The sequence below is a fragment of the Strix uralensis genome, chromosome 4 (genome assembly GCF_047716275.1).
Source record: "Strix uralensis isolate ZFMK-TIS-50842 chromosome 4, bStrUra1, whole genome shotgun sequence".
Taxonomy (NCBI): domain Eukaryota; kingdom Metazoa; phylum Chordata; class Aves; order Strigiformes; family Strigidae; genus Strix; species Strix uralensis.
This window is the reverse complement of record NC_133975.1, coordinates 127,541,416-127,568,309: the sequence shown is the minus strand read 5'-3', so window position 1 is coordinate 127,568,309 and position 26,894 is coordinate 127,541,416. Positions and strand designations below refer to the sequence as shown.

The window sequence follows — 26,894 nt, the reverse complement described above, 5'->3', positions numbered from 1 at the left end:
TCAGATGATTCCTGTTCTTTGAAGTGAGTTTTTGGTTCTAATTATTTCCCTTAATGTCTTAATTATTATGTCTTTATGGGCATCTGTTGTAGTAGTTGGATATCTGATTGACTCATTGCCTCCAGTGCCTGGATGTCCATGGCTGTTTAAATAGCAAAGTTTAAAAGTGTTTTATCTACTTCTTTAAATAAAAAAGTGAATGTAAAGTAACTGTTTAATTAAAATTTTTACAGAATCTGAACCAAGATTCCTGCAAAAAAGAAAGGCCCTATTAGTCCATATTCTCCCCCCAAAAGGGGGAAGGGAGGAGAGAGGGGGACAGAGATGTGTGTCTTACTTAAGGAATAGTATATTCAAAAGAGTACAAAGACTGTTTTTTAAAGCTGTTTCCCTTTATTTCTCTTCATCATTACTTCTAATGAATCTGTCTCAACATACTGTAACTAAAAACTTTCTTGCCAAAGGCCAGCTGTCACCCCTCTTTATCTCTCTCAAAGTGAACAATTTGTGATTTTAATAGCCATGATTTTGAGTAGGGTGCGAGTACTTAATTACTGAAACATATTTCAAGTAACTTAATTATTTTGGCCTCTTAATGTAGACATGTATCATCAGCCTTCTAGATTAGTCTGAGTTTTTATATACTGAAGGTAGAATGTTATTGGAAAAGCATGCAGTCTTGCTCTGTTTTACTTTTTTTTTCCCCATAGTCTTATGGCTTTAACTTCAGAAAATGGCTGCCTCCAATTCCTGAGGTTTTACTCCAGTTTTTCTGAAATAATGAAAGAAGAAAAAAAAATCTTATTGTAATAACTCACTTGTAAGGCTTTCCTTGCAGGTTGGTTAGCATTTCTATTGTAGTAATTCAGTAACTGAATATTCAGTATAACTTTAGAACAGAGCAACTTCCATATATTTTGCTGTGAGAACACTTCTGTAATTTAACAATAAAAATCAACTATTTATCAATGCAGATACGTGAATTTGGCGTCACTGTTCTGTGCTAGTAGAAATGCATTTTGAAAATAGAGGGCCTTATTTCTTTCATCTTAGCTAGATTGCTGTTTTGGGTAGCAACTGTTGATTGATTGTGAGTATTTTCAATTTAGAAAGTGTTTTTTGCCTAAGTAGACACTTTTACCTTTGCAAATCTGTGCAGGTTTACATTTAAGCTTTTCTTAATTATTCAATTATAAGAGTTCTTTCAGCATCTGAATTTCAAAGAAAGATTGGAAACTTACTCTGGGTTTGAATCTTGTATTAGGACCTACAATAACAAATGCCTTATGCAGTTAGTTCTTAGAAAAGACCTTGAAAGTGAATGATAAATCTTGAAAATTCTAGAAATTGCTGTTTTTCTAAGTCAAATGCTTGCTTTACTGTGCTTAAAAATAATAACAGAACCTTATTCTTTTTCAGTTACTCAGTAGCAAGAAAAGACATTAAAGAACTAGATGTTCAAAACTTACCAAAATCTGAGTCCTCTCCTAAAAAAGGTAAATTAGAATAAATTCTTGGTGTTTAAAAAAAGTAATCTTGTGCAATAGTACTTTCAGCTTTTGCAGATAAATGATGGCCTGTTGATTTCTGATAATTGCTCTTGGATATTTTGCAAACAATTTTAAATGTGATAACTTAGAGAAACTTTGCATATAGTTGCCTTCTACTAGGTGCTATTTTAATAATGTCCTGTTTATTTGATTTTTATTTGATGCTTTTGATCCATTCTAAATTTGTGGAAAGTGAATAGAATATTTTCAAGGTAGTGTATTTGAAATGTCATTGAACAGTGAAGTATATAGTTACCTCGCCTAACACCAAAGTTTTGTGCTACTGCTCAAAACGCTTTGTCTTTACAGTAAAAATACCCAGACAACAAGGTGTAAATGTTATTAGAACAGCCTGCCTGTGGTTAATGTTTGATTTAAAAGTATAATTACAGAACTTGTTTTCTGGATGGATGGATGATGTGACTACAGTAATCCATGTTTTTAGTAAGCTTGTAAAAGGCCAGATTCTCACTTTATTGTAATTAATACTTAAATTTTTAGTGTTGTTTCTCCCAATCAGACCTCAAAACACAAAATTTGTTAAGAAGAAATACTTAAAATGTATTTATTAAAAATCATTTAAAAACCCCAAACCCGATGACAAAAAAAACCCCAGTCAACAGCAGCAGTTCCTCTGGTTTGAGTAAAGGTGTGGAACAGCTTCTTAATAAGTAAAGATCTAACGTGATACTCACAAATGAGAGCTTGAGGTGGTTTTGATTGATTCATGTAATTCTTAATGATTTCTCTTATTCTTCTTAATAACTATTTCACAGCACAAGAACTTTAGAACAGCCAAAAAAATTATCAGATGCCAGGTTTAAGATTAATTGAAGAAAGGGATTTTTTTTTTTCATGCAGAATGTCATTGGGTTCTGACATTCATTGCCATGAGGGAATATTGTAGAACCAAAGGTACTGATCATTTCAGAAAAAGAGTTTAGACAAATTTCTGGAGGTTACTCTTATCAGCAGCTATTAAAAACTGGTGCCTTTTCTTCTCCAGCAACACTGAATGGTTCAGTGCAGCATGTCTCTCTTCTGGATGTTCTTCTGAATGATCCTTATTAAAGGCTTTTATTGTGACTGGGGGGCATATTTTGGGGTTAATGTGGGTTTGTTTTGCTTTGTTTTTTTCCCCCTTGGAGCACCTCTTCAAGGGAGAGAATTTGAGGTGTTCCCATTGTACAAGTGTGACTTCTCCCTGTCCCATCACCCCCTTATTCACTGGTGTACTTTTCCTCTGTTCCAAACAGTAATACAGCATTTCTTTAGACAGTGCTCTTCAACAAAACATTTGCTTTTTGTTTTTTTGCAATCTAAACTTTAAGATGTGAAGATATTTTGAAAATAACAAAGTGATTGAACTGTGATGGGTTTACTTTTTAAAATAGCCTTGTTACAGTATTTGTCTCTTTTCCACAGAAACAGAACAGTTCACAGTTGCGCAGAACATATATGTGGATAAGTATAGGTGCTTATCTTTGGTGCTGTTCACATACGTAGGTGTAAATGTTAGTAGAGTTCCTGCAGACCTGTGCCTAAAGAACAACTGGATGCTGTGTGTGTGATGGATGTTCTCAACTCCAAACTCCTTGAGTTGCTGATACTCGCTTTTTAAAATTTGACAGTCGTAAAATGTAAAGTGTGTAAACAGAGTGTTTAAAGCTGAAGTATCTATTTTATTACTTAATTCCATTTTTGGTGTAAGTTGGCCTTGTGATTTACAGGAATGTGAAAAGGAAATTAAAAATGCTTTGTGACTGTGAATACTGCAGATGAGGTAAAACCAGGGCCCTTTCTTCTGTAGGGCTACAGGAGGCAAGCACGTTTCTCAGCACAAAGGTCGTTCCTCGGAACTGGAAAATGGACATCAGTGAAATTCTGGAGTCCTCTAGCAGCGATGAGGAAGATGGAGCTGCTGCAGAAACTGATGAAGAGGAAGAAAAGAGAGAGGAGAAAACGGAAGAAGTAGCGGTAAGTCTGGGCAATTTCAGTCATTCTTCAAAGGTAATTGAATAACTTGCATGCCTGAAGATCCTGCACTTCCCAACATTTTACTCTCAGATGTAGCTTACTTGCTTCTGATGTCTTTTCAGACCTGTTCATCTTCCCTTTGTACGGTTTCTTTATTGGGATTTGTGAGCAGTGGCAGATTGCCTCCTACTATCCAGTGCAGGAACTGGAGACAAATCTCAGAAATTAAGAATTCAAGGCAGAGAAGAGTGATAGAAAGGATCTGGGTCAAAAGGAGAGACATAAGCAAGAAATGGATACTGAGCCTAATAGTAGTAATCCAACCTTAAGTAAAAGTAACTTTGTATTTTTCTTTTGTACTTTATATGTAGGTTATGTAAAAAGTACCTTGTTTCTGAGAACAGTAGTTTGATTTTTTTAAAAAAAAAGACAAACTGTTAAAGCAAAAGCAGTGGGCTGAAAGTGTGAGCTAATGCGCACAGTGCCTGTTAAAGCTGTTTGGTGCCTAAGACACTATTTAAGACCAGTACAGGACTTACCTTTGTAAGTGTTAGTTTTTTTCTGAACACCAGTATTACAGGTTGGGAAACAGAATCGTACGCTACGACGTGGGTGGACTTTGTAATGTTTACGGTACAATGTTTTTCTGCATTGGAATACTTTGGCTCCTTTTCCACAAAGTTCACCAGTTTCTTCATGTCATCAAACCTGTATTCACAGTATTTCTTTTTATTTCTGCTCCCTGTTTTTAACTTTGATGGTACATTTAGGAGCAGGGGGAGGGGGGTGTGTTCGGTTGTGGGGTTGGTTCGTTTGTTTCCTCGTCCCGTGACTCTGGCAATACGCTCGGAAACGTTCCTTTATATTAAAAAAAAAAAAAAAACAAAACAGTGAAGTTTGTCTTCTGAGGAAGGTCAGTCACCGTTTCCCTTTCGCTTCCCCTGCAGCGTGCGGTTTGTCAGCCCCGACGCGGAATGGCCGTTCATCCTTGGAGGCGGCCTACAGCGTTGCCACGGCAACCGGCTGTTGGCGGGCAGCGCGCATGCGCGGGGGGAGCGGGCGCTGGAGCCGAGGCTTGGCCGCCGGCCAGGGGGAGGCTTGCCAGATGCTTTGAAATGGGCTGTCTCTTTTCTTTGCCTTTCATGTAATGTCTGATTTTTTTTTTATTATTATTTTTTTAATTTTTTTTTTTTATATATGGAAGAGAATGTAAGTAATGCCGTATAACTGCGGATGCCGTGCAGGGAGAGAAAAAGCGAGCAAATATTTGGAAGTCAGGCTGAAATATGTCCAGGCAGTGGGCAGATTAGATAGAAAGGAAGTAAAACCATTTTACATTTGAAAGAATGCAGCTCCTAGGTAAGGATTCTGTGTTTTAATCTGTAACGTTAACATGGTTGTTAAGAATGCGGATTTGAGTTAGATTTCTGATCTGGGAACTGTCTGGTGGAGCATGCAGCCAGGGTAGATCTTTCCAGGTAAAAAAAGACAATAAGAATCTATTTTTAGGTGTTAATTTTATGCCTTGATAACAGCGCTCAGGAAAATGGAGTAGATGTCTGTATGAGAATAATTGTATGATTAGATAAATATAAGGATAAATGTGTGCAGAATATAAAATCCTTTGGGTTTTTTCCTCTGTTTGCAGTGAAAAGGACTGAATAGGCCACATTTTGCAGGGTGTGAACTGTTGCAGTCTGTATTGGTCTGTTTGTATTAACGTTGGTTAAAATTGCAGAGTATCAGTCACTAAAAATCAAGGATTGCTATACTAGTTTTCCAGTATCCATTTTTAATATCATTTTTCATGGCTGTTGCATTAAAAGTGCTGTGTGTTTTAAACAAAGAAGGGAGAGGGGGGAGCTTGGTGGTTTAAAAAAAAAAAAGGCATTCCTTTAAAAGAAATAGAGGTTATTTTTAAAGAACAATCTAAATGTAGAGCAGTGAAGGAAAGGATTCCAGACAGGTAGATGTGCTGGTGGGAGAAGCTGTAGAATCCATTATTTCCAGGTGACAAGTAGACATGTAAAAATAAGGTGAGCATCTTCATGCTGAAGCTATGTAGCAGAGGATAGATAGTAATCTTTTTAGATTGAGTCAGAGCAGAACTGTCATTCTGGCTCATTAAACCAAATTCCTGATTCAACTGTTACAATACATATTCTCATTTTAATTGTGGGCCATGCTAGGTATTGCAATTAGAATGCATTTAGGGAATTCATCATAATTTCTTTTTTCTTTTCCCTTAGAAAGGCAGTAATACCGGTTGCAGAGAGAATCGACAAGTGAATGATTTTTTTTTTTCCTTTATTTGACTACAGATGTTGAATTACTCATGTTTTGCATTTACATTTTGTGAAGTTTCTCCTTTATTAATCAAGGTCAAAAATAGCTTCTGTCCATCCTCTCCCAGAATATTCTTAGTGGACCTTTTGTTTTAGAACTGCAAATTGTTACGTTACTAGAGATGGGAGGGAGATTTTAAAAATTATCTTCCCCCCCTCCCAATCTTCTGAAATGCACAGCTGCTTTGCTGTCAAGGCCTGGCCAGCTGCTGACCAGCCATGATAGGCCTTCATTAAATCAATCAAATGGACACAGACCTACTTAATATATAATGAGAGGGTAAAGTCAGTCAGAACAGTCTAATTCTGGGAGTGGAAAGGATCCTATTTTTCTGAAGTAGGATTTTTTTTAATGCTAATGGAGCAGAGATCTACTGTAGCTGGTGATAACAGATCCTACCATTTTTCCAGTAGCTGGGTTAAAATCAGTAACTTTGTTTTGACAAAGACTGTCTTTCTAATTGTGCTGCCTTTCATGACGTCTTAAAGAGTGTGGTAGTATTGGTACAACAAGGTTTCCAGGCTTTATGTGGTTGTTCTTTGATGGCTTTTGTAAGCTAAGGAGTGGGAGCCAATATGGTGGTTGTAAGATGCTAATCCTCATCGGTGGTAACTGACTTGTGTGGTCCAGAGTTGACTACGAAGGAGGACAATGTGGAAATTGCTTGTCATTGACTTTAACAGGGGTTGTGTTACACTGAGTTGCTCAGCATGTTCAAATTGTTGGATTTTTGGCAATAATTGCAATATATAGTGCAACTCAGGATTACTTTTCATTCACAAGGTGAGGTTTAAATAACAGATATTGCTTGTGTCATAAAACATCAAAAAAATCAGAGGTACTATAGAAAAAAATTCTTTATCAAACGAAAATTTAAAGAATCACTCAATTGGTTTGAATCCAGATAAAAATCTGGACATTGCTTTTGGTTCTTACCCAGTTTTCAACATGTCAGAATAAGAGAATTAACTGTCTTTTGAGGGTACGTTTGGCACTCAAAGAATGCACTGTGGCTAAAAGGAAAGAAAATCTAAACTCCAGTATCTCCACATAAAAATAGAAGCTTTTTGGAACATAACCTGATTTTTATTAAAAACCAGACTATATATACTACTGTATTTGCTTGTATTTAAGTTGTTCTGTTGGGGAAGAAATCATACCTATTTTTTTCTCAGAATTAAATAGTCAAATACTCCCTGTTTTACAAGGGAACACATAGGCAACATTTGGTTTTTCCTCTCAGTCTCCCTGCAGGCCATTCTGATTCCAAAAGAATCAAGATTTTAAGGTGCAGTTACATGAAATGTATTTTCAGTATGTGTTCTTAATAGATACATTCACATGTTTCAAAATTGTATCTTTTTATGATGTCAAGAGCTGGAAAAAGGGATTTCTATCTTACCTGTAGAATTGGTTATAACACCATCTTTGAAAGACTCTCCCAACTTATCTGTGTCACTTTAATAGCAGTTCCTTGTTCTTTCACTTTTTCCTCCCTAATCAAACATGCAAAGATGTTCGCAAAAAAAAATTCTAACTAGCTGGTCTCCATGCCTCTCATTGAAGAGAGTTGTAGCACCTCCAGGTGTATGCTTAGAGGAATTTTTTCTTAAGTCTTCATTTTGACAGTCACCTGGAGGATGGATCTGTAGTATGTTTAATAGTGTGCGTTCATTTCAAGTTTTTAGGGTTTTTGCATCACAACAGCATCAAAAAACATTGGTCTCAGTTGCTGTACATTGTTGAGCAGGGGAAATGCCAGAAGCATTTTCCAATGTACCTATTCTGCAATAAGCAAGGATTTCAATTCTCATATGTCATTAGAATATATATTCTATTAGCACTAAGTTCATAAAGGAAAGATATGAAATCCATGATGTGAGATTCCTACAAATGATGAGTAGTCATCTATTAAAATATTTACATTTTGCTTCAAAGTAGTTCTCGTAAGTAGTTTCTCTTAAGTGACTGTGGGAGACCACATAAAATACCTGAATCATCCATTTCTGTTGCAGCCTACGTGTATTTTAAGATAACATTGGAAAAGCTGACTAAAAGTTAAATACAGCCACACAATAATTTCAAAGTTAATGAAGCATGTATCCAGAAACAAGTGGTTTATTTACATATATAAAAAAACCTAAGCAGCTGTGATGTGTAATGTGTAGAATAGCCTTTAAAAAAATAGCTAACCATTGATTAGCTAATCATCCTTCTCCCGCATGCATGCACTTGTAGGAGTTTTGGCTACAGTGAAGCATGACCTGCATGATACCATGCACAAGCGTTCTTTACAAAGAATTTCTTGCTCACCATTTTATGCTAACAGGCATTCTTAGAATATTCCTCAAAGAGGAGCGAAGAAGTTGCAAACTGCTGACGTGCAGCTCTAGAGTGAGTCATTGTTGAGGATGGTTGAATTCCTGGTTCTAGCTGGTAGAAATTAACATTTTAAGACCCCTTGCATCTCCACATGGTATAAGGCTTGCAATTGGTTTAATTCTTTTCATTTCCTTAATTAGTGTTCAAGCTTGGCATCAGAAAGCAAATGTGCAAGTGATGAAAACACATTTAAGTACTCAAGCAACAAAATTACATTAACTCTAACTCTAGCAGCTTATCTTGATCATATACTCTTCTGAACTCCCAATCCTGTACACATTGTTCTTCCTCTTAGCTTGCATTTATTTCCAGAAGAGTTTATGGGGTTGTCAGTCTATTAATAACATAAAAGAAAGATCTGTCCCTGGTACTTTAGCCCCATATTGATTAAATATATGATGTACGTGCTTGTAAGTAGAGATTTGTCTTTGTTTTGTGAAAGAAACTATTTCAGCCTTTGTGCTCCCACTCAGCTCTACAGGTTAGCATCCACAAAAGCTTTAACATCTTCCTGTAAACGATGAGTCAGGATAACAGAGCTATATTCTTGTTTAAAATCATGCCAAAGACAGAGGCAAAACTCATGGTGAGGAGTAAAGTGGCTTAAAACCAAGTGAAGCAAAGCCACTTGCAAGTTTTCTGCAAGTTTCTCTGTGTTTCATGTTGTGCTTATTTGCTGGTTGTTATCCTCAAAATAATTTTACAGAATACTTGAACACTGTCAGTATTATTTGGAAGGCAACAAGGAATGGAGCTGGGAAAGGAATATGTCCCTTATACAGAGACTCTGTGTTCATTGCTGATTTCATTGTTTTACTGTTTACAATATTCTCTGACTGATGTGACCTGCTAATCAGAAAGGAGAAAAAAAATGAGACACGTAAAACTTAAACTTTAATTATAAAGCAAAAAAGGGCATGTTGGAGATTTTTTTTAATGAAATTCAGCCTCTCACCCTGAGATAAAAAATACTTCCCCATGTTGCATTTAGTTATGGGTATTGGATGAACAACAGAAAGGTCTTAATTTTTAATTCCTGCCACTTAAAAATTTCATATTGTTTTGCTTCTCACTTGGACTTATCTTTGGCTACAGTCTCCCTTTTTTGCAACATCTGTATAGGAAAAAATATGAAATGGAGAGACAGGACTCTCTTAAGAAAACTAATTTTCAACAGTTGTCACTGTGAACTTTACTTATGCCCAGTCTAGAATGGGCATAAGCATCTAGATAGAAGTGAGTTTTGGAGGGTAGCAGTGTCCCAGTGCCTGCTGGGAAGAGGTGCTGGGAATTTTAGCTCTCCAGTCACTCACTGATGGTGATCGCAGGTTGTGACGTCAATGTTTTTTGGGTGTTTTCTTGACTTTGGGTGCAGATTTAAGGTTGTTGATGCAGCAGCTTAGATGATGGTTGATGTATTTAAAATACAACTCTAACTCAGAACAGTAGACACTCGTGGGAATAGATAACCTTGATAAAAATCCATGTGTCTTACTGTTGCAATAAGTATATCCCTGAAGGGTTGGTCTTTCTCATTTTGGCCAGTAGCAAAAAAAGACTGAAATAGCTGATACATGATTTATTCCTTGATGGTAGTTATTCAGGTCTTACTCAAATCACCTTTCAGAAGGATTTGGTGTCTACTTGGTTCAGACTCTCTCTGTCAAGAGGTGCCGATCAACAGAGAAGCAGGTACAGGATTCAGGATGTCTCTCTTAGGTGGATCAATATTGCAGTCAGGTTTTATGCCCTGATCCTATAAATATATAAAAGCTTTTCATCTTTTTGCTTTTCTTCAGCTGAAAATACTTGGTATCAGTGAAACAGTTAACATTCTGTCTGCAAGAGTGCTATTTCTAACCTACGTTTCTGCTGTTCTGACCTACAGTTCTGGTTTGGCATTGTGCCCACATAAAAGAAATGGTTTGAATTCAACTGTTCAGAAGTATTTCTGAATGTTTACTGTTATTTAGCTATATTTAGTTTAAACAGTTTGAGTCGTATTGCCTTTAATCAGTAAACATTACACTAGATGGTAGAAATTTCTCGATCTTGAAGTTGGTTCGCAATCTAGATGGAGAGAAAAAAGCTGTGGTTTCTATAGCAATAATTCATTTGTTAACCTGGAAGAACATACTAATTCTATAGATAACTGTTTCTCTTTATATAATCCCTATAATACGCAGTATGAGCAAATGGTAACTGATGCTGTACAATGTTGTGATTATTCATTTAATTTCTTCTGATTATTTCCCAAGAAAAAGTAGGAAAATAAGAAGCAGATATTGCCTCTGCCTGATTGTAGGTGATCCCTGTTGGGCTTTGCAGCTCAGAATTCAGTGAAGCAGACAGGGCTGAAATTCATTCTGATGCTGGGCAGACTGCTTTCTGGTTAACAAGGCAGTAGCATATACATTTACATTTCACTGCCTGTCTTCCTGCCTTGAAGCTTAAAGTTTACAGAATGCAGAGACGACTGAAATTGAAAATGCTGTTCTGCTTTGCTTCAGGAACTGCTTGTGACTTTCCTGTTATTTTTAATAATGTAATGATAAGATTTTTTGACACGTACTGTACATCTTTCCTTCAAGACAGCTGCGGTCTTCCTTGTGCAAACTGCCTTACCAGCAATCCCTATGATTGCCAGGCTGGCAGGAAGAAAGTGGCATGCATAAAGTCTTTCGGGGAAAAGATTTTTTTTTTTTTTTTTTTCCCCCTGTCTCTTGTAGAATCTCAGATTTCCATGAAGTATATAGATATGTAGTCATTGTATCCTCTGCCCACCCCCCAGTAAATTTACTTCATTTTCATGGTTTCCACCTGAATAAAAGAAAATCTTTATTTCACGCTGTGGACTGCTTACCATAAAGTTCATAAGTGTTTATCTCGTCGAGGCTTTAAGTTGTAAAGATAAAACTAAGGAATTATAGTAATAAATTACAGAAGTGACTCTAAAAGTGTTTCCAAACATGAGCTGAACTCAAGCATTGGAGCTTAATCACAAAACAAATACTGTCTGGAGCATCAAAAACAGGAACGGTAGGAGGAAGAATTGTTCTGCAACCTTAGCTATAGTTGGGGTAAGGAAGGTGAAAGCCCCAAACAATCAAAAAACCCAAACCAACAAACCTAGAGTTCCTGTGAACTGCTTCAGTCTTGTAAATAACAGACCTTCTCTGTATTAGAACATTATGTTAAGTATATTAGTGTTTTCATTTTGAGAGTCTCACTTACATTCTTTCTGTCATGGATTGTGGCTTTCCCTGACCTGCATTTTTTTTTCCTCCTCCTGTGGTACGCACTTTAGTCTCCTTGATGAATTTTGTTTTCTGCATATTTCACCATTGTATGGGTGCAGGGCCAAATGGGAAGTGGTTTGGGTGTAATTCTTGCTGTTAGGCTTTTGTACAAATAAATCGTTACTGTGCATATTTTCTGTTTTCATTATGACTGCATTTGTTCTCGCAGCCTGAGGAAGAGCTTGATCCTGAAGAGAGGGACAACTTCCTCCAACAGCTTTACAAGTTTATGGAAGACAGAGGTAACACTGATTTTTATTTATTTATTTTTAATTTTTTATTTAATCTCTACTCCACTTATTTAAATGGCTTTTAAAAGTTGCTTTTAAATGTAGTGGATGTTATTACGACCATATTCTTATGTCAGTGAAAAAAAATAACAGCTAGTCTGGTGCAAGGAAAAACACTTTTACCCATTTTCACATGTGGTATGTCTGCTTCCAGTACTTTGAAGCACAGCACACAAAGGAAACTCAAATCCTCCCTGAGGTGTTTTGTTTTTATTCTGCTTTCACAAAACCTTTTTTATGTTAACAATCCCTGTTAAATAAGCTCTTGGTTGATTTCTTGTTGTGACAGCGGTGGCTGGGAACTCTGCTGCTGTTAATCTCAGGCTGGAACCTGAGGAGGCTATTCATGGATGGTGAAATCCAACCAGCAGAGAATGGGAGATGTGCCATCTTCAAGTCTCCTTGCAGAACTGTCTTAATCATGCGCAGATGTAGCAGTGATACTCACCTGAAGAGACAGCTTAAAAGATTCTACTTTGTGCTGTAGCTAGAACAAGAAAATAGCATATTTTAAATGTCTTTCTTTACAGAATTAGGTGAGCCTGTAATAAATTGGAATAGTTAAAGTCCTGACATAAGATGTATATTGGAAGTGCCCGTGCTATGTATAGAGAGCAGGATATACCTGCTGAGTTGGGGGAACTGTTGTTGCATAAGCCATTCACATTTGCAGTTGTGATGAGACTGACATTTAAATGGAAGATTTTTCTGTTCCTTGGCTCCACACATGCCCGCCCCCCCTTTTTTTCTTCCCTAGGTATATTTAAGCCTGGAAAGAGTTTTATCTTTTAGAATATATTCGTTTATTCATTTTAGTCATGAACTTGCTATTTCAGTTCAAATACTGCATTAATCCTGCAATAACATCAGTGGAGGTAGATTACAAGTGCAACTACTGTTTTTTTACTTTTTTCTCTTTCTTGATAAAAGTTACCTGAATAACATTTCCGTAGCAACATATAGTACAGCAGATATTGATGTACTTGAATTTGAAATAACTAGAGCTAAGAGTAAAATGTAAAGTGCATGCAGTGTGCGAATATTTCCTCCTTTCTTTCCTTCCTGGGTTTTAAAACTGGGGGTGGGAAATCAAGTTAAAGGCTCTGCATCCCTTTTAACGAGGTGTGTTCTAGACCACAGAATCGTAAAAGAACAGTTCCAAGTCTGTTCAATATTGCCAGTGCTTATCACAGGTTTAGAAATTGATCGTGTACTATAGCAATATATACTGGAGTTCATCCAATACAATTTTGAGGCCTCCTGTGTGTAACCAGTGTTTCTGAAGAATAACCTGCCTTGGGGGAATAAGAGGCTATGTTGGGGGAGGAAAATAAAAAACCATGCTGCTGAACTAATCCACAATTTTCTTTATTGTCTAATAGCCTGATTGTTCCTCTTTTTCTGTTTTCCTCCTTCCTCACTCCCTTCCTTAAGCAGTCTTAGACTACAAACCAAGTAGGGATCATGTCAGGAGCTTGTAGAGGCAAGAGAAGAAAGCATTTGTGCACTGAAGTTGAAGACTCAGTCCAGAAACTATTCTTTAAGCTAATATGTCAATTGAGAAACTTACAGGACTTTTTCAGGACCACATCTTCCCCCTGCCTGTCTACCTTTTTTTTTTTTTCCTCTGTCCTTATAACAAAATTTCTGTTCCCACCAGATTTGTTCTACATTCTGTTCTCAGTGTGAATGTTGTGATTCATGTAATCATGACACTATTCCCAAAGTCCTATAAAATTATTTTAATGATTCCAAATATAATTGAATGAAGATAAAGGAAGATGAGAAGCAGCAGGGAAGAAGTTTGATATTCTTCCTTGCTGGGAGGAATACTGTCTACGTACGCAGCCACTTGCCCCAAGTCACTTTTGGTTTCCCCTTTTGCAATTAATTATTGTTTTTTATATCGTTGCCACTCATCCGATTTCAGTTCTTTCTTTTTCCCAGAACTGTCCCAAATCTTCTTGTCTTGGTATGGCTTTGTGCTTTTTCACATTCTGACAATTTGCATGTGTATATTTTTCTAATCAACACTTCTGTGCTACCCCATTTCTTTCAGACCACAGAGTTTTGAGTTAATCTCTTCGCACATTGCTCTATTCCAGCATCCGTCAGGTGTTCTGCAGAGCTCGTTGCAATTCTGGCTGTCCCCCCCCACCCCCGGCCTCCACTCAAGAGACAAACAGGGGGATGCAGCCAATTGGATGAGGGTTATTGCACAAATCTGAAAAGGAGGTCGAGAAATCAGAGTTATCAAGCAGCTGGTGCCAGTATGCTAATAAACCACCCAGAAATAAGTGATGCATTCAAAAGAGGGTGAAGCCTTAATTGGTGGTTGGAAACTACTGACTTGTGACATATCTTTGAACTATGAAATACAGATTTTAAAACGCGGAAAGGTATTAGTAATCAGATGTGTGCTAAAGGAACGGAAGAAGCAGTTTGCTGTTCTTTGTGATAGCTTCTTATTTCTGGTTTTGTTTTATTTAGGTACTCCTATCAACAAACCACCTGTTCTGGGCTACAAGGACCTTAATCTCTTCAAACTTTTTAGACTGGTATATCAGCAGGGTGGGTGTGACAATGTAAGTGTTGGATGTTTCCTGAACTAAATATGTCTGTTCAGTCTTAAAGGCTGTGACTTGTGGCTGTGTTTAGATATCACTTCTTAATGTTCTTGGTTTATAAAACCTGAAAACTTCCTTTTTTTCTTTTTTTTTCCCTAAAGATTGAGAGTGGTGCTGTATGGAAGCAAATTTATATGGACCTTGGCATTCCTATTTTGAACTCTGCTGCTTCCTACAATGTAAAAACTGCTTATAGAAAGTAAGTTCTTATATTGTATAATGGTGAAAATATTTTTCCTTTTTTTTCTTTTTTAGTAGCATGTACAATATTCAAGCAATTTTTGATAGTTTAGTGAAACAGTAGTTGACATTCTTCAGTTAATGAGCAGTTCTGAGCGTTTTCCAGTGCCAAGGATTGAAACAGTGGAGGAAAGGAGGGAATGCTCAGGGCTACTTAAGTTCCTGTTGCTCTAATACATTAGAATTCCACTCATTTTCTTATCAAGAAGCATTCATTTTCAGCATGTGATGATGCCATTTCAGAGTACAACAATGAAATTTATAAAAAAAGCTTTGGCAAATTCCGCTTTGCAATTTCTGGTGATTAAGAGGAACAGATTCTATCTACAGTTGCATGCTGATTGAAGTCTGTAGATGCTGCATGCAGTGAGGAGAATTTTATACCAGTTTTTTTAACTTCCTGAAAAACATTAATAAAGATAGACTTGTTTCAGATTGTGTATTTAAATATCATCTTTGTGGAATCAATAGAATAATGGCTTTAGGGCATAACTATGTACATTGCTATGGTGGATGTGACAATATTGAGTAGTAAAATCCCTGCTGCAATTAAAAAATGCTTAAATCTTTTTATTCTGATGCTGGTTTTCAGTTGTGTATTAACTTTTGAAATGGAAACCTTTTAGGAATGACATTTTTCAAGCTCATTTTCTAAATAAAGATTATTTTTATTATTTATTCTCCTGGAAGTTTGACAAGAAACAATTGGGCTTTTTGAGTAAAAGGGAAGAATGAGGTTCTCTTGACTCGAACCTAAGGAAATTTGGCTGGTTGAATAGGGATGACTAATGACTCAACTCATGTTAATGTTGATGAAGATGAAAATATTCAGACTATCTTCAGTGGGATTTGAACTGGGCACATATTTAAGGTCTGTATTTTACAGAGAAGAGTATCATAAAAAGAGTAATTGGTAAATATGTACTAGGTTGCTGTTACAGTGGAAATAATTATGTTGTATGGACACATGATAGTATGTGGTAACTTGCATATTTATTTTTTGACGAATAAGCTAGTTTATATTTCTCTCACCTATAACTGGATTAGAGTGTGCACACAGGCAGTTACCAGAGAACAAGCTGATGCATGGCAATTTGTTACCATGTGGTAACTTGTTGTATGCCCGTATTCTATTACTAGGCTGATTTTAGCTGTCGTCGTGCATTTGGAAAACAGTGTACATGTTCTTAGGCTTTACTGTCATGAATTCTTAATCGGGCGGGGATGAAGTTAAATTTGTGGGAAGCGCCTGTGTGTATTTCTCAGTGTTTGGCTTGTGTGCATAATTGTTTCATTTCAAAAACTTCTCTGGCTTTTTATTTTTTGTTTATTTGGGTTTGGTTTGGGGTTTTTTGCTGAAGTTACTGCTGCTCTTGCTTTTCTGTGAGCAGGAAAATAGGTTTTATGCACTTCAATAACTAGTAAATAAAACATGAAATATAAATGAAACTTTATTTTTATCTATAGGTATCTTTATGGTTTTGAAGAGTACTGCCGTTCTGCAAACATTCAGTTTAGGACCATCCATCACAATGAACCAAAAGTGGTAGAAGATACACAGAAACACGTGGAACCAATGGAGGAAAGTGTAAAAGAGGAACAAAAAATGCCCCCAACAGAAGTTAAAAAAGAAGCAGAAGAGAATTATTCCAGCAGTGAAAGTGAAAAAGAAGAAATAGAACTAAGATCCCCAAGGGTAAGTGGTTTGAACTGATTTCTATGTAGTACTTAACAAAACCCCTTTGTATAGTGAACAGTTCACATAATGAGTTTTCCCTTGTGGAGTGATTGTACGTTTGAATTGGTGTACTTGTACAAGCGTAGGACAGGGTTCTGTGAGTGCAGTTGATGTTAACTGTTAATTATGTTCTACCTGTGAATAGAATCAGTTTTGATTGTTTCTTCGTATTCTAAACCATCCATGGGATTTGCTCAGGCTGTATCTGATGTCAGACATGTTTCAACTCAGGGATGACTTGAGAGCTAATGAGACCTGTGCATCATCAGTGAAACTCCCCAGGACAGTCTTGGTTGGGGGTGAGAACTTCCACAGGCTTCCACAGGAATCTGGAGCTTTCCAGCAAGAAGCGGGAATATCAAGGGGACTGCTCCAGCTTTAAGAATCAAAGGAAGACCCATTTCTCTGAGCTGGTTTTTATCACAACATCTCTTCTTTTAATAAAAGAAACACTGAAATTTTACAGTACATAGGCATAAGTAGAAGGAGGGATGCTTAAGTTTTGTGTTCCTTTGTCTTTGAATGCTGCAGAGGTGAGGGTTGTATTAGTAGTTACACAGATAAGAGCGCAGTGACCCATCAAGCTAGTGGATACTGAACCTGATGGAGAATACAAGAATACTGTTAAGGTATTTGAATACGACTGGTTTAGTGCTCTGCAGCACTCCTGTTAATTCTGTTAAAAGGACATTTTGTGTTCCTTAATAGAGCATGATTAGTGAAGGACAAGGAATTGCTACTTTTTTAATTGTTCAAGTTGTAAGGATTCTGTTCAACTAAAATGTAATTCTATTTACTTCTAAAATATAATTCTTTTTACTTCTTGCAAACCAGCTTTTCAAGCAAGTATATGACCTTTAAACTAATAGATGGAAAGACATAGTGTAAACATAAGTTTAGATTTGTATTAAGTATTACATTTCTATCTAACTGCAAGTGGTTTTTCCGAGCTGTATCAGCCTTAATGAACTTCCTTGTATGACAATAGCTTTGTTGTTAGTTTGTTCATTTTTTTTTTGTTTTTGGAGAAAACTGGTGAGAGGATAAAGGAATGGAAGAATTTTTTTGTCTTTTTTATCATTGTCTATGTTAATTTGTAATAATTATTTGATGATGTATTTTATTACTTTAATCCAGTCACCAACTATCTATTTATGAATGATTATTTTTCCAAAGTATTTACCATTATACTACTGTGAATTTTAATTACAGTGCCTTCATTACTGTCATCTTTGGATGGCCTCCAAATAATTAATTTTGCGTTCATAATGTATTTTAAATGTTCTGATTACAAAGCAATGGCCTTATACAAGAGACTTTTAATAGCAAAATGATCCCCCTACTAGGTCCCCATGTTACCAGTCGCAGATAGTGCTAGACAGCAGTTGTCTGGCTACTCTGCCTTTTAAAAATGTGATACTTACAGATTTTCTAAAGCTGACAAATTCCTGTTCTGTGAAATCAACAGGTAGCTATCAGGATTGAAGATGCTGAAAGGAGGATGCCTTCCCTCGCACGTTAATTAATGCTGTTGCTGTAGTTGAGCAAGGAATTTTGGCCCTTTCTGTCATGGCAACAGACCTTACAGGTCTAAATGGCTGTCCTCAAATCCTCCAGAAGTTAATCAGAAGCTCATCCTCTTTATTCCAAACCAAGCAGAATGGCTTTATTTTGCTTTTTTTCCTCGATAACAAGACTTTAAGCTATTATCTTGAGATTTTAGAAGAGGTTGCTTTTTGGTGTTACTTCCAGCCTTTCTTCTGTCCAGGGATAGTATGGTTCACTTTCAGCTGAGATTTGGAGAGGCTATACAGAGAAAGGAGTTGTTAAACTGATCTTACTTCTGTTCTAGGGACGAAGAAGACTTGCCCGTGATGCAACCCCTGCTAAAAAAGATAGTGAAGAGGATAAAACACAAGATAAATTAAAAGACAGTAACAAAGAAAACAAAGATATAGAGGAAACACCTGAGCATGCAGAAAAGAAAGAAAATGAAACTCCACTAGGGAAAAAAAGTACACCAAAGCAAAAAGAGAAAAAAATTAAAAAACAGGAGGATTCTGATAAAGAGTCAGACGAAGAGGAAGAGAGGCAGAGGGAGAGGTAAAGATTAACTTGTATCACCTTCTGATGAGTGTGTCTGTGTCATGATTGAGCCATAATCCAAGCAGGAGTATAGACAGCAGAGATCTTACCAGCTAAAATGTGGAAATCTGGGACCTAATTCACTCAGCCAGACAGGAGAGGGAAAATTTTATTTCAGGCTTGTAGAGTCTGTTGTACTTTATGGAAGCATCTTTTCCTGGTAGACGCCAGACAGCATTTTTCACTTCCATTTTCTTGAAGGTCTTGCCAAGTTTGTGTTGGTGTTTTATCACACTGGTACGTACAGACACCAAGTAGACCAGGCTGTAAGTATGCCAAGTGCTGTATAAATGGTGAGCAGCTGTTTGGGCAGACTGTTCTGGGCAGTTGAAATATAAATGGAAAAAAGAGCCCCTCTTCTCCTGTGCTTTTGTGAAGTGTTTAGTGATGGCTGGTGAACTTACAGCTTGCTTGTTTTATTGTTCCTCGATGTGTTGTAGGCAGGCAGGAAGAGGATCAGCTAATAAAGCGAAGAAGGAAAGAGGGAGTTTGAATGAAACCTGGAGGTTTCAACCAGAGGAGGGGATGGAGAGACGTGGAAAGGCAAAGGGGAAATAGCATCCAGAGACTAAGCTTTGACAAGTTGAATTGGATTTATAGTCCTGGTTACAAGCAAGTTGTGACCAGATGACTAACTTATTACCTGAATTGACCTCTTCTTGGCTAACTTTTGGCTGGTGGTCAAGGGCAGTGTCTCACCTGCTTAAGCTGGCTTTCATACCTTGTTTTTCTTGTCCATGTGGCTAAGTAATGTGGACATGAGTTGCTACTGAATAGAGCCTGACAGGGGTATTGCATTATTTTCTTCTAAAGAGCTTTGAGGAGTGGAAAAAACACCCAGTTTTAAAGAAGGTGTCACTGCAGTCCAGAAGAAAATAATGTTGCAGTACACCATAGCATGCAGAAATGCCTCAAATGAAGGTACAGTGTGGGTGTGCAGCAGGTCACGGAGGTATGTCAGATAACCAAGGCATCACGGAGTTTTCTTTAAGAGGTGCAGATGGTGCTTGTCCTCTTTCTTTTAATTTTTTGCCACAGCAAGATAGTTCATCTTCCACTGAAGGCTAGCAAATATATTTCAGTAAAAGCAAAACCCATAGTCTTTTTTAGTATTTTAGTATTTTCTTTCTTGGTGACTCTTTTGTAGTTTAACTTTTGCATTATGCTAAATTCACCCTAAAATAAGGAGAGAAGTATAAGTAAAAATAGGTAAGATTGTAATTCTTGAAAATACGTTTAAGCAGAATGTTTAAATATTAGACATAGCTATAATAGGAGGTAGATACAGCTAATAAGAGCTGTGTAGCCACTTTTAATCTTGGTTAAACACTGTTTCAATCAACTTTTTTTTTTCAATGGAATAGTGTTTGTAGCCATGAGAGGCAATTCAAACTTCTGTGGACTGTTAGTGAAGGGTAGCCTATTAAGCAAACTGTAGAATTATTTTTTTTAAACACTGTGTCAAAATCAAGTCTACTTTAAAAACTGAAGTTAGTTCTTTCTGTCTTATTTAGGAGCCAAACACTGAGTTAACTTACCCCTCTTTTTGTATTATCAAAATACTCATTTAAAAAAATAAGCTTTAAGCTTTGAGGTAGTTGTACACCCAATAAATTTTGTTTAAATTATAATTTTTCTGGATATTTTTGGCACTTACCCCTATTCTCTCCAAGTTCTCTTCTTGATTTAAAAAGCAGTGTCCAGGCTAGTTTCAGAGGTAGTGCAGGATGCAGAAAATGAAGAAAATTATTCTTGCAGCCTTTTTCTTTTGTAGTAGCTTGGCTATGCTAGTTTAAATGTTAAAACACTGATTGTCACTAATTAGTGGACTTTTTAAATACACTTTACTGTAGGGAGGAAATTGAGAACAAAGGAGAATCAGAAGGTGAAGAGGATGAGGAGGATGCAGAACCCTGCCTGACTGGAACCAAAGTGAAAGTAAAATATGGACGTGGAAAGACTCAAAAAATTTATGAAGCCAGTATTAAAAGCACAGAAATTGATGATGGAGAAGTTTTATATTTAGTGCATTACTATGGTTGGAATGTAAGGTGAGGATAACAAATTGCCTGTCACTTCTTTGTTTGTTAAAAGGATTATTTGCAAAAGAATTTTTGTTTTTAAGAAAAAAAAAAAAAACCTGATCAGTGACTTGGCTCCAAATAGAATTACCAGCATGATAACAGGTTCTGACTCTATTACACCTTTCGGTGTTAGTAATTTTGTTCATGGTATGGCACTACTGCATTGAAACCTCAGAATATATTTGTATGTTTCCAAGTTTCCATCTGGCTTAAAGCTCCTCACAGGAGCATTGCTGTAATTTATCGTGTCAGCTAGTGTTAGCACTATCAGACTTTTTTTTATTTAAGGGAGTCATTGGTAATGATGAAGACATCTACCATTAAGTGTGTATCAAGCACTGAAATCTTGGCAACAAAATTTATTCTTGTATTGAATGTTGACTGTGATTATAACAAATGGTTGTTACATGTAGAGAGGGTAGGAGAGGGCTAAGCAACAAAGAACTACACAAAAAAATTCATCAAATGCTTCTCTTGGCAGCCACGCTTTATATTCAGTACTGCTGTAGAAATGGCTTTTTTTGTTGTTGTTAAGAGCATTGTGATTATGTAGACAAAAATAGCAGAAAATTGATCATTTTTAAAAATAGAACACTTCTAGTATAGAACTTGAGATCTTCCAAATCCACACATTTCTAAGTAAACTAAGCAAATTTCTTTATGTGGCAACATAAAGTTTATAGGGGGGGGAGGGGGGGGGTGGTAATCCCCCAAATACTTACATGTGTCCCTTTATTAATAAATAAGGAGATTTTGAGGACCACTAGTAGTATATTTGAGCTTTTCAGAATCTCATCTGGTTTGTTGCTATAATTTGAAAACTATCTTTTTTAAAAAGAAAAGTATATTTTACTGTTGAGGCATGGTGTGGTGAAAACTGCCTTTTGTATATGATGTGAAATAATGGACAGACTTTATAGCTGGCTCAGTCCCCTGAGTTCCAGTGCTTTGCTAGCAAGAGACAGGGAAGTTTGCACCTCCACTCCCCCATCCCATAAATTTTTTTATGTGCTAGATACGTAATTCATCTTTCTAATGCCAGATACTGCATGTGTTTGGAAATATATGCTCTGCTTTCCTACCTCTTCCTTAATAAGTATTTTCTGTAACTCAGTCTTTTAATCCTCATATTGCAAATGACTTTTTTATATGTAGTGATAAGTGTATGTTGTTATTCACTTTCAGATATGATGAATGGGTAAAAGCTGATCGGATTATCTGGCCTGTGGACAAAGGAGGACCAAAGAGAAAACAGAAGAAAAAAATGAAAGTAATGGTTATTTCAATAAGTTTCTTGTAGTACAATACTTAATGACTATCACTGTTCTTTATTTAAAAAAAAAACAAAAAAAAAACAAACCAAGTTATTCAGTCCACAGTCTAGTTTTTTAATAGAAGCATAGAGCAAAAAGAGAAGAGGTTTGATGATCAGCAGTGAAACATATTAATAAAAATTCATTGTTTTACCCTCAGAATAAAGAAGACAGTGAAAAGGATGAGAAGAAGGATGAGGAGAAACAAAAATCCAAGCGTGGGCGACCCCCTCTGAAATCTACTCTTCCATCAAACACATCTTGCAGTTTATCCAAAACGCCGAATAGCGAAGGTAAATCAGGAGCCAGAAGTGCACGGAACAACTTGTCAGATTCCTCACCATTACCAAATGGAACAGAAGGTACATCCAGTGCACTCGTGTTCTGGCATGGAAGTGCATGTACACAGTGATGTAATGCGGTGCATTAATACGACAACTCCAGCGAACACAGTGCTGTCGGCAGCTTTAAAGTCCTACTTAACCAGTCAGTGAACAAGCAATACAAATTTTTGGCGCAGATTTTACTCTACAAAAATCAATACTTTCAATTTTGATTTTAGCAACACTTCCCAGGCAGGTGAGACGTAGCTCAGGAATGTTTGATTCTGATAGAGGATCAAATGGTGAGTGATCTCAGTCCTGTGTGTGCTTTTGAGGTTTTTTCAGGTATCTTTTTGAAAAGAGGTTTGTTTATTATTTTTTACCTTTTTTTAAAATTTTCTTTTCCTCCCTGTGAATTTTATTGAGGAAATAGTTGAGCTGTCACTGCTGAGGAGCACAGTTTGCTCACGGAAGAGCTATGGCATGGAAATGACTGTGCAAGTCAGTCCATATTCTTTAGGCAGAGCCTTTCAGTCCTAATCTTGAACAGACCAAATCTAGTGGTATAATGAGAGTCTTTATTGTGGTAGTTAAGTCCTCAACCTCAGTACTACATCATCCAGCAGAGCTGTTAATTGTATACAAATGGCAGCAATATTTTTGGTATTTCTAAGCCTCCGTGAACAAGAACTGAAGTGAAATCACAGTCTCTTTTAGTACAGGTCCCCGAGTAATCTTCTGGTAAACATAGTAACACTTGCTCTGTATATGGTGTGTGATTTGTACAAGAGTTTAGCAATGAAATGTCCAAATTGTGGTGTGGAAGGGTTTGGGGTTTTGTTTTGGGTTGGTTTGGGGTTTTTTTCCACTGTTTGGGGGTGCATGAAGGAGAGATGTCTTTTTTGTAATGTCAGACACCAGATCAGGGGAATCTGTAAAACTATTTCTGCTACTATAAATTAATTTGTTTATATTGGCTTGGCAAATAGTAGTAGTAGAATCATAGAATATCTCAAGTTGAAAGGGACTTACAAGGATCATCAAGTCCCGCTCCCTGCTTCCTCGCAGGGCTACATAAATGCTCCATAAAATCATATGACTAAAAGCGTTGTCCAGATGCTCCTTGAACTCTGATAGTACTACTGCTATTGTAGTTTCATAGAAATCTTGAGTAAAAATAAGAACTGTAATAAGTGTGTTGAATAATGCAGGATTTTTCAAGTTTGAAATTGTGCATTGTAAACTGATGTTAATATCATAGATTACTAAAAAAATCGTTTCCGTGTGGTTGAAAAAAGAAATTGTGTTGTAATTAATGATTTAGTGTGCTGTTTCCTTCTTTTTTAAAATTTTTTGCAGACTCTGGCTCATCTGACAGTGAAGCAGATGAGTCATCTGAAAAGAATTTGAATGAAGAATTTTCTCCAGAAACTTCAGAACTGGAAAAAAGTGAAAAACTACACGATGAGAAGCTAGATGAAGAAAACCCAAAGATTCCTCATGCATTGAAAGAAAATGATAGGACTCAAGTACAGCCACTAGAAACACTGAAACTGGAAGTTGAAGAAGGTGAACAAATTGTTCAGATTTTTGGAAATAAAACAGAACAAATAGAAGAAATCAAAAGGGAGGCTGAAAAATCACCTAAAGGAAAAGGGAGAAGGAGCAAGACAAAAGATCCCTCTTTAGAGAATGCAAAGATTTCACCGGGGAGCCAAGAAGAGGTAGCAAATGAATCTCTTACAGAACCTGAAAGATTAGACGTGTCTTCCTTGGACTGTAAAGAAATTTCCAGCACTACTGAAAGTGAAACAGAACCTTCTACAAAAGATAAGAAGCTTTTGAAAAGGAAAACTTTGGAACAGGCATCGCCTGAGAAGAGAAATCGACGAGAAAGTGAGATGGAAGTGCCAAATATTGTATCTGAAGAGAGGACCAATGAATGTACTGGAGCAGAGGAATGTAGAGGGCTGAACGCTGAAGAGGCCCTCAGAACTGAAAACGAGGAGATGCCATCCCTGGTGGCAGAGTCGGTTCAGCACGGGCAAGAGCTGAGGAATGAGAACTTTGAACACCCATCTGAAGAAAATGAGAACGTCCCCTTAAAAGATGAGGATGATGCAATGCCTCAGATTGGTCCTGAAACGTTGCTTTGCCATGAAGTAGACTTGGATGACTTGGACGAAAAGGAGAAGAGCAGTAGTGAAGAAACAATATCAGAAAAGCCAGACCCTAATGCTTCAACTTCAAATCCATCTGCCTTACCCCCTGCTGTCCAGTCGAGCTTTTCAGTGGCCTCACCTCTTGCCCTTAGCCAGGACGAGTCGCGCAGTATCAAGAGTGAAAGCGACATGACCATTGAAGTCGACAGCGTGGCTGAAGAGTCGCAAGAAGGTCTCTGTGAAAGCGAGTCTGCTAACGGATTTGAAGCCAGTACTACATCGAGCAATTGTAGTATAGCCGTGCAAGAGAGAGAGGTGGGAGAGAAAGGTGAGTATCTCCTGTGAAAGGTCATTCTCTACTCTCATGATTTCTGAAGTCATCTTAAGTTTGGTGTTACTTTGCTAAAAATGGCTTGTTTCTTTTGTCTTCTGATTTTTAAACTGCTTATAAAAATAGCTTGTTAGTAGCAAAAATATTTGAGGTGTCTTTTTTCCCCCCACCCCCCTCCTTCTTTAGGTCAAAAAAGACCCAGTGATAGCAATAGTGGAACACTGGCAAAAAAACAAAAGCGTACTCCAAAGCGAACAAGTGCTGCAGCCAAAAATGAAAAGAATGGAACAGGTACGTTCCTGGAGGGGCGGAGGGGGAAGGTTATGCTGTCCTGTAACTGTGTGTAAGGGCCCACTGCTCTCACTGTTACCTGTTATTTCTGTTAGATGGGACTTCCTGGTCAGGGGTTTTCATTATTATTCATCATGATTACTGGTTGTTAACTGGAGAGAACTTACCAGCTGCGTTACTGGGAAATCTCTTGGCTGTTTTTAATTACTTTGTTAGGAAAAACTTGTAACAAATGTACATACTAGCAGTTACTAAATATTTACCGTTATATTAATTTTCATATATTGGGTTGGTTATGAATCTGGGAGTGCATAGAAACATCTTGTGAATAGAAACATCTCCTTTAAAGTCTTACGATAGGTGTTTCTCATGGGAAAAAGTGCATTTATGAAGTATGGAAGAAATGTTTGATGCTAAAGAATAACATTTCAGCAAAGGTATCTTGTGTGTGTTTATCTCAAGTATGTGACTATTTTTTAACTCCCTATAGAAATCTGGATTTTTGTGTTTCTATAGCTCATTTTTGGTGATCATTGTATTGAATGTGTTAATATATTTAGGCCCTGTGGCGGCATTGTTATAATTTTTTAAATATCAAACTTAAATATTCTTATCTGACATACAGTATTCAGACATATTTAACGCGCCTGTGTAAAACTTTGCAGTTCTTGTGGGAATCTAAAATCCTTGCATATATCAGCTTAAAATTTTCTGTTACATGTTAAAGCTTTTATGCTTTTAGTCATGTTTCAGAACTGTTCCTTTAGAGGTGGTAAAGCAATTTGGTGAATATACACAATCACACGCTACCTATATTAATCCCTTTAAGAAAGGGTGTTCTAGTGTGTGCTTTACATTAGAACCCCAAAATATGTGACTTTATTAGAGCGCTGAAAAGCTATCTTTTCTTATTAAAATAAGCTTCTTTATTACTTCTTTAAAAAAATTTGACTATGTCTTTTTAACTAAAGGCCGAGTCAGCCCTTGACTTCTACATTAACAGTCAGTACACTGGAGGGTTTGATGCATGCTGTGCCTGATAAGGTTACACTGAATCTGATAGGTTTTTCTGTGTGTGCATTTTGGGATCTTCTAAGCAAGGAGGAGCAGGTTTTTTTGTACTTGTTTATTCTGACTATATCTACAACTTCAAAAATGTCAAGGTTGCTTTTAGGAAGTCCAAATACATTTCTCTTACTGCAGGACAAAGCAGTGACAGTGAAGACCTTCCTGTCCTGGACAGTTCCAGTAAATGTACTCCTGTAAAACACATAAACGCATCCAAACCACAGAAGATTTCTCGATCACCTGCAAGAGTGATTTCACCTCACATCAAAGATGGGGAGAAGGATAAACACAGAGAGAAACACCACCATCAGAATGCTTCGCCAAGAGTATACAAATGGAGTTTTCAGCTCAGTAAGAATTCTTTAAGTGATTTATTTAGAGGGAATTTACGAGAAAACTTGTTCTGAAAGAAAAACATGCAAATTTGGGGATTCTAAATTAGGTATAGGCCTCTCATGGTGTAGTTATCGAAGTATGAAATCTTCTGTGCTGCATCTTGTATACTACAATTAAAGAACTGCATTAATTTGTTTAAAATCACCTTGATTAAGCTATTTTTTCTTTTATTCCCACTTTTAAGATGAGCTAGACAATATGAGCAGCACTGAAAGGATCTCCTTCTTGCAAGAAAAACTACAGGAAATACGAAAATACTACATGTCCTTGAAGTCAGAAGTAGCAACCATAGACAGGAGAAGAAAACGATTAAAAAAGAAAGACAGAGAAGG

At 36.9% G+C, this 26,894-nt stretch overlaps 1 protein-coding gene across 4 annotated transcripts in view; it reads left to right on the top strand.

The window, feature by feature from the left end:
• ARID4A (AT-rich interaction domain 4A) overlaps positions 1 to 26,894 on the top strand; it is a 50,538-nt gene that overhangs the window by 21,353 nt on the left and 2,291 nt on the right. Inside the window, exons 10-23 of one of the 4 annotated variants that reach the window (XM_074869080.1) lie at positions 1,420 to 1,496; positions 3,361 to 3,527; positions 11,724 to 11,796; positions 14,335 to 14,429; positions 14,573 to 14,670; positions 16,179 to 16,407; positions 18,302 to 18,552; positions 20,448 to 20,645; positions 21,864 to 21,948; positions 22,152 to 22,284; positions 23,674 to 24,804; positions 24,994 to 25,098; positions 26,302 to 26,517; positions 26,747 to 26,893. In XM_074869080.1, coding sequence (XP_074725181.1) covers positions 1,420 to 1,496; positions 3,361 to 3,527; positions 11,724 to 11,796; positions 14,335 to 14,429; positions 14,573 to 14,670; positions 16,179 to 16,407; positions 18,302 to 18,552; positions 20,448 to 20,645; positions 21,864 to 21,948; positions 22,152 to 22,284; positions 23,674 to 24,804; positions 24,994 to 25,098; positions 26,302 to 26,517; positions 26,747 to 26,893 — 3,005 coding nt within the window. The other 3 variants (XM_074869079.1, XM_074869081.1, XM_074869082.1) reach the window with 3 other exon arrangements.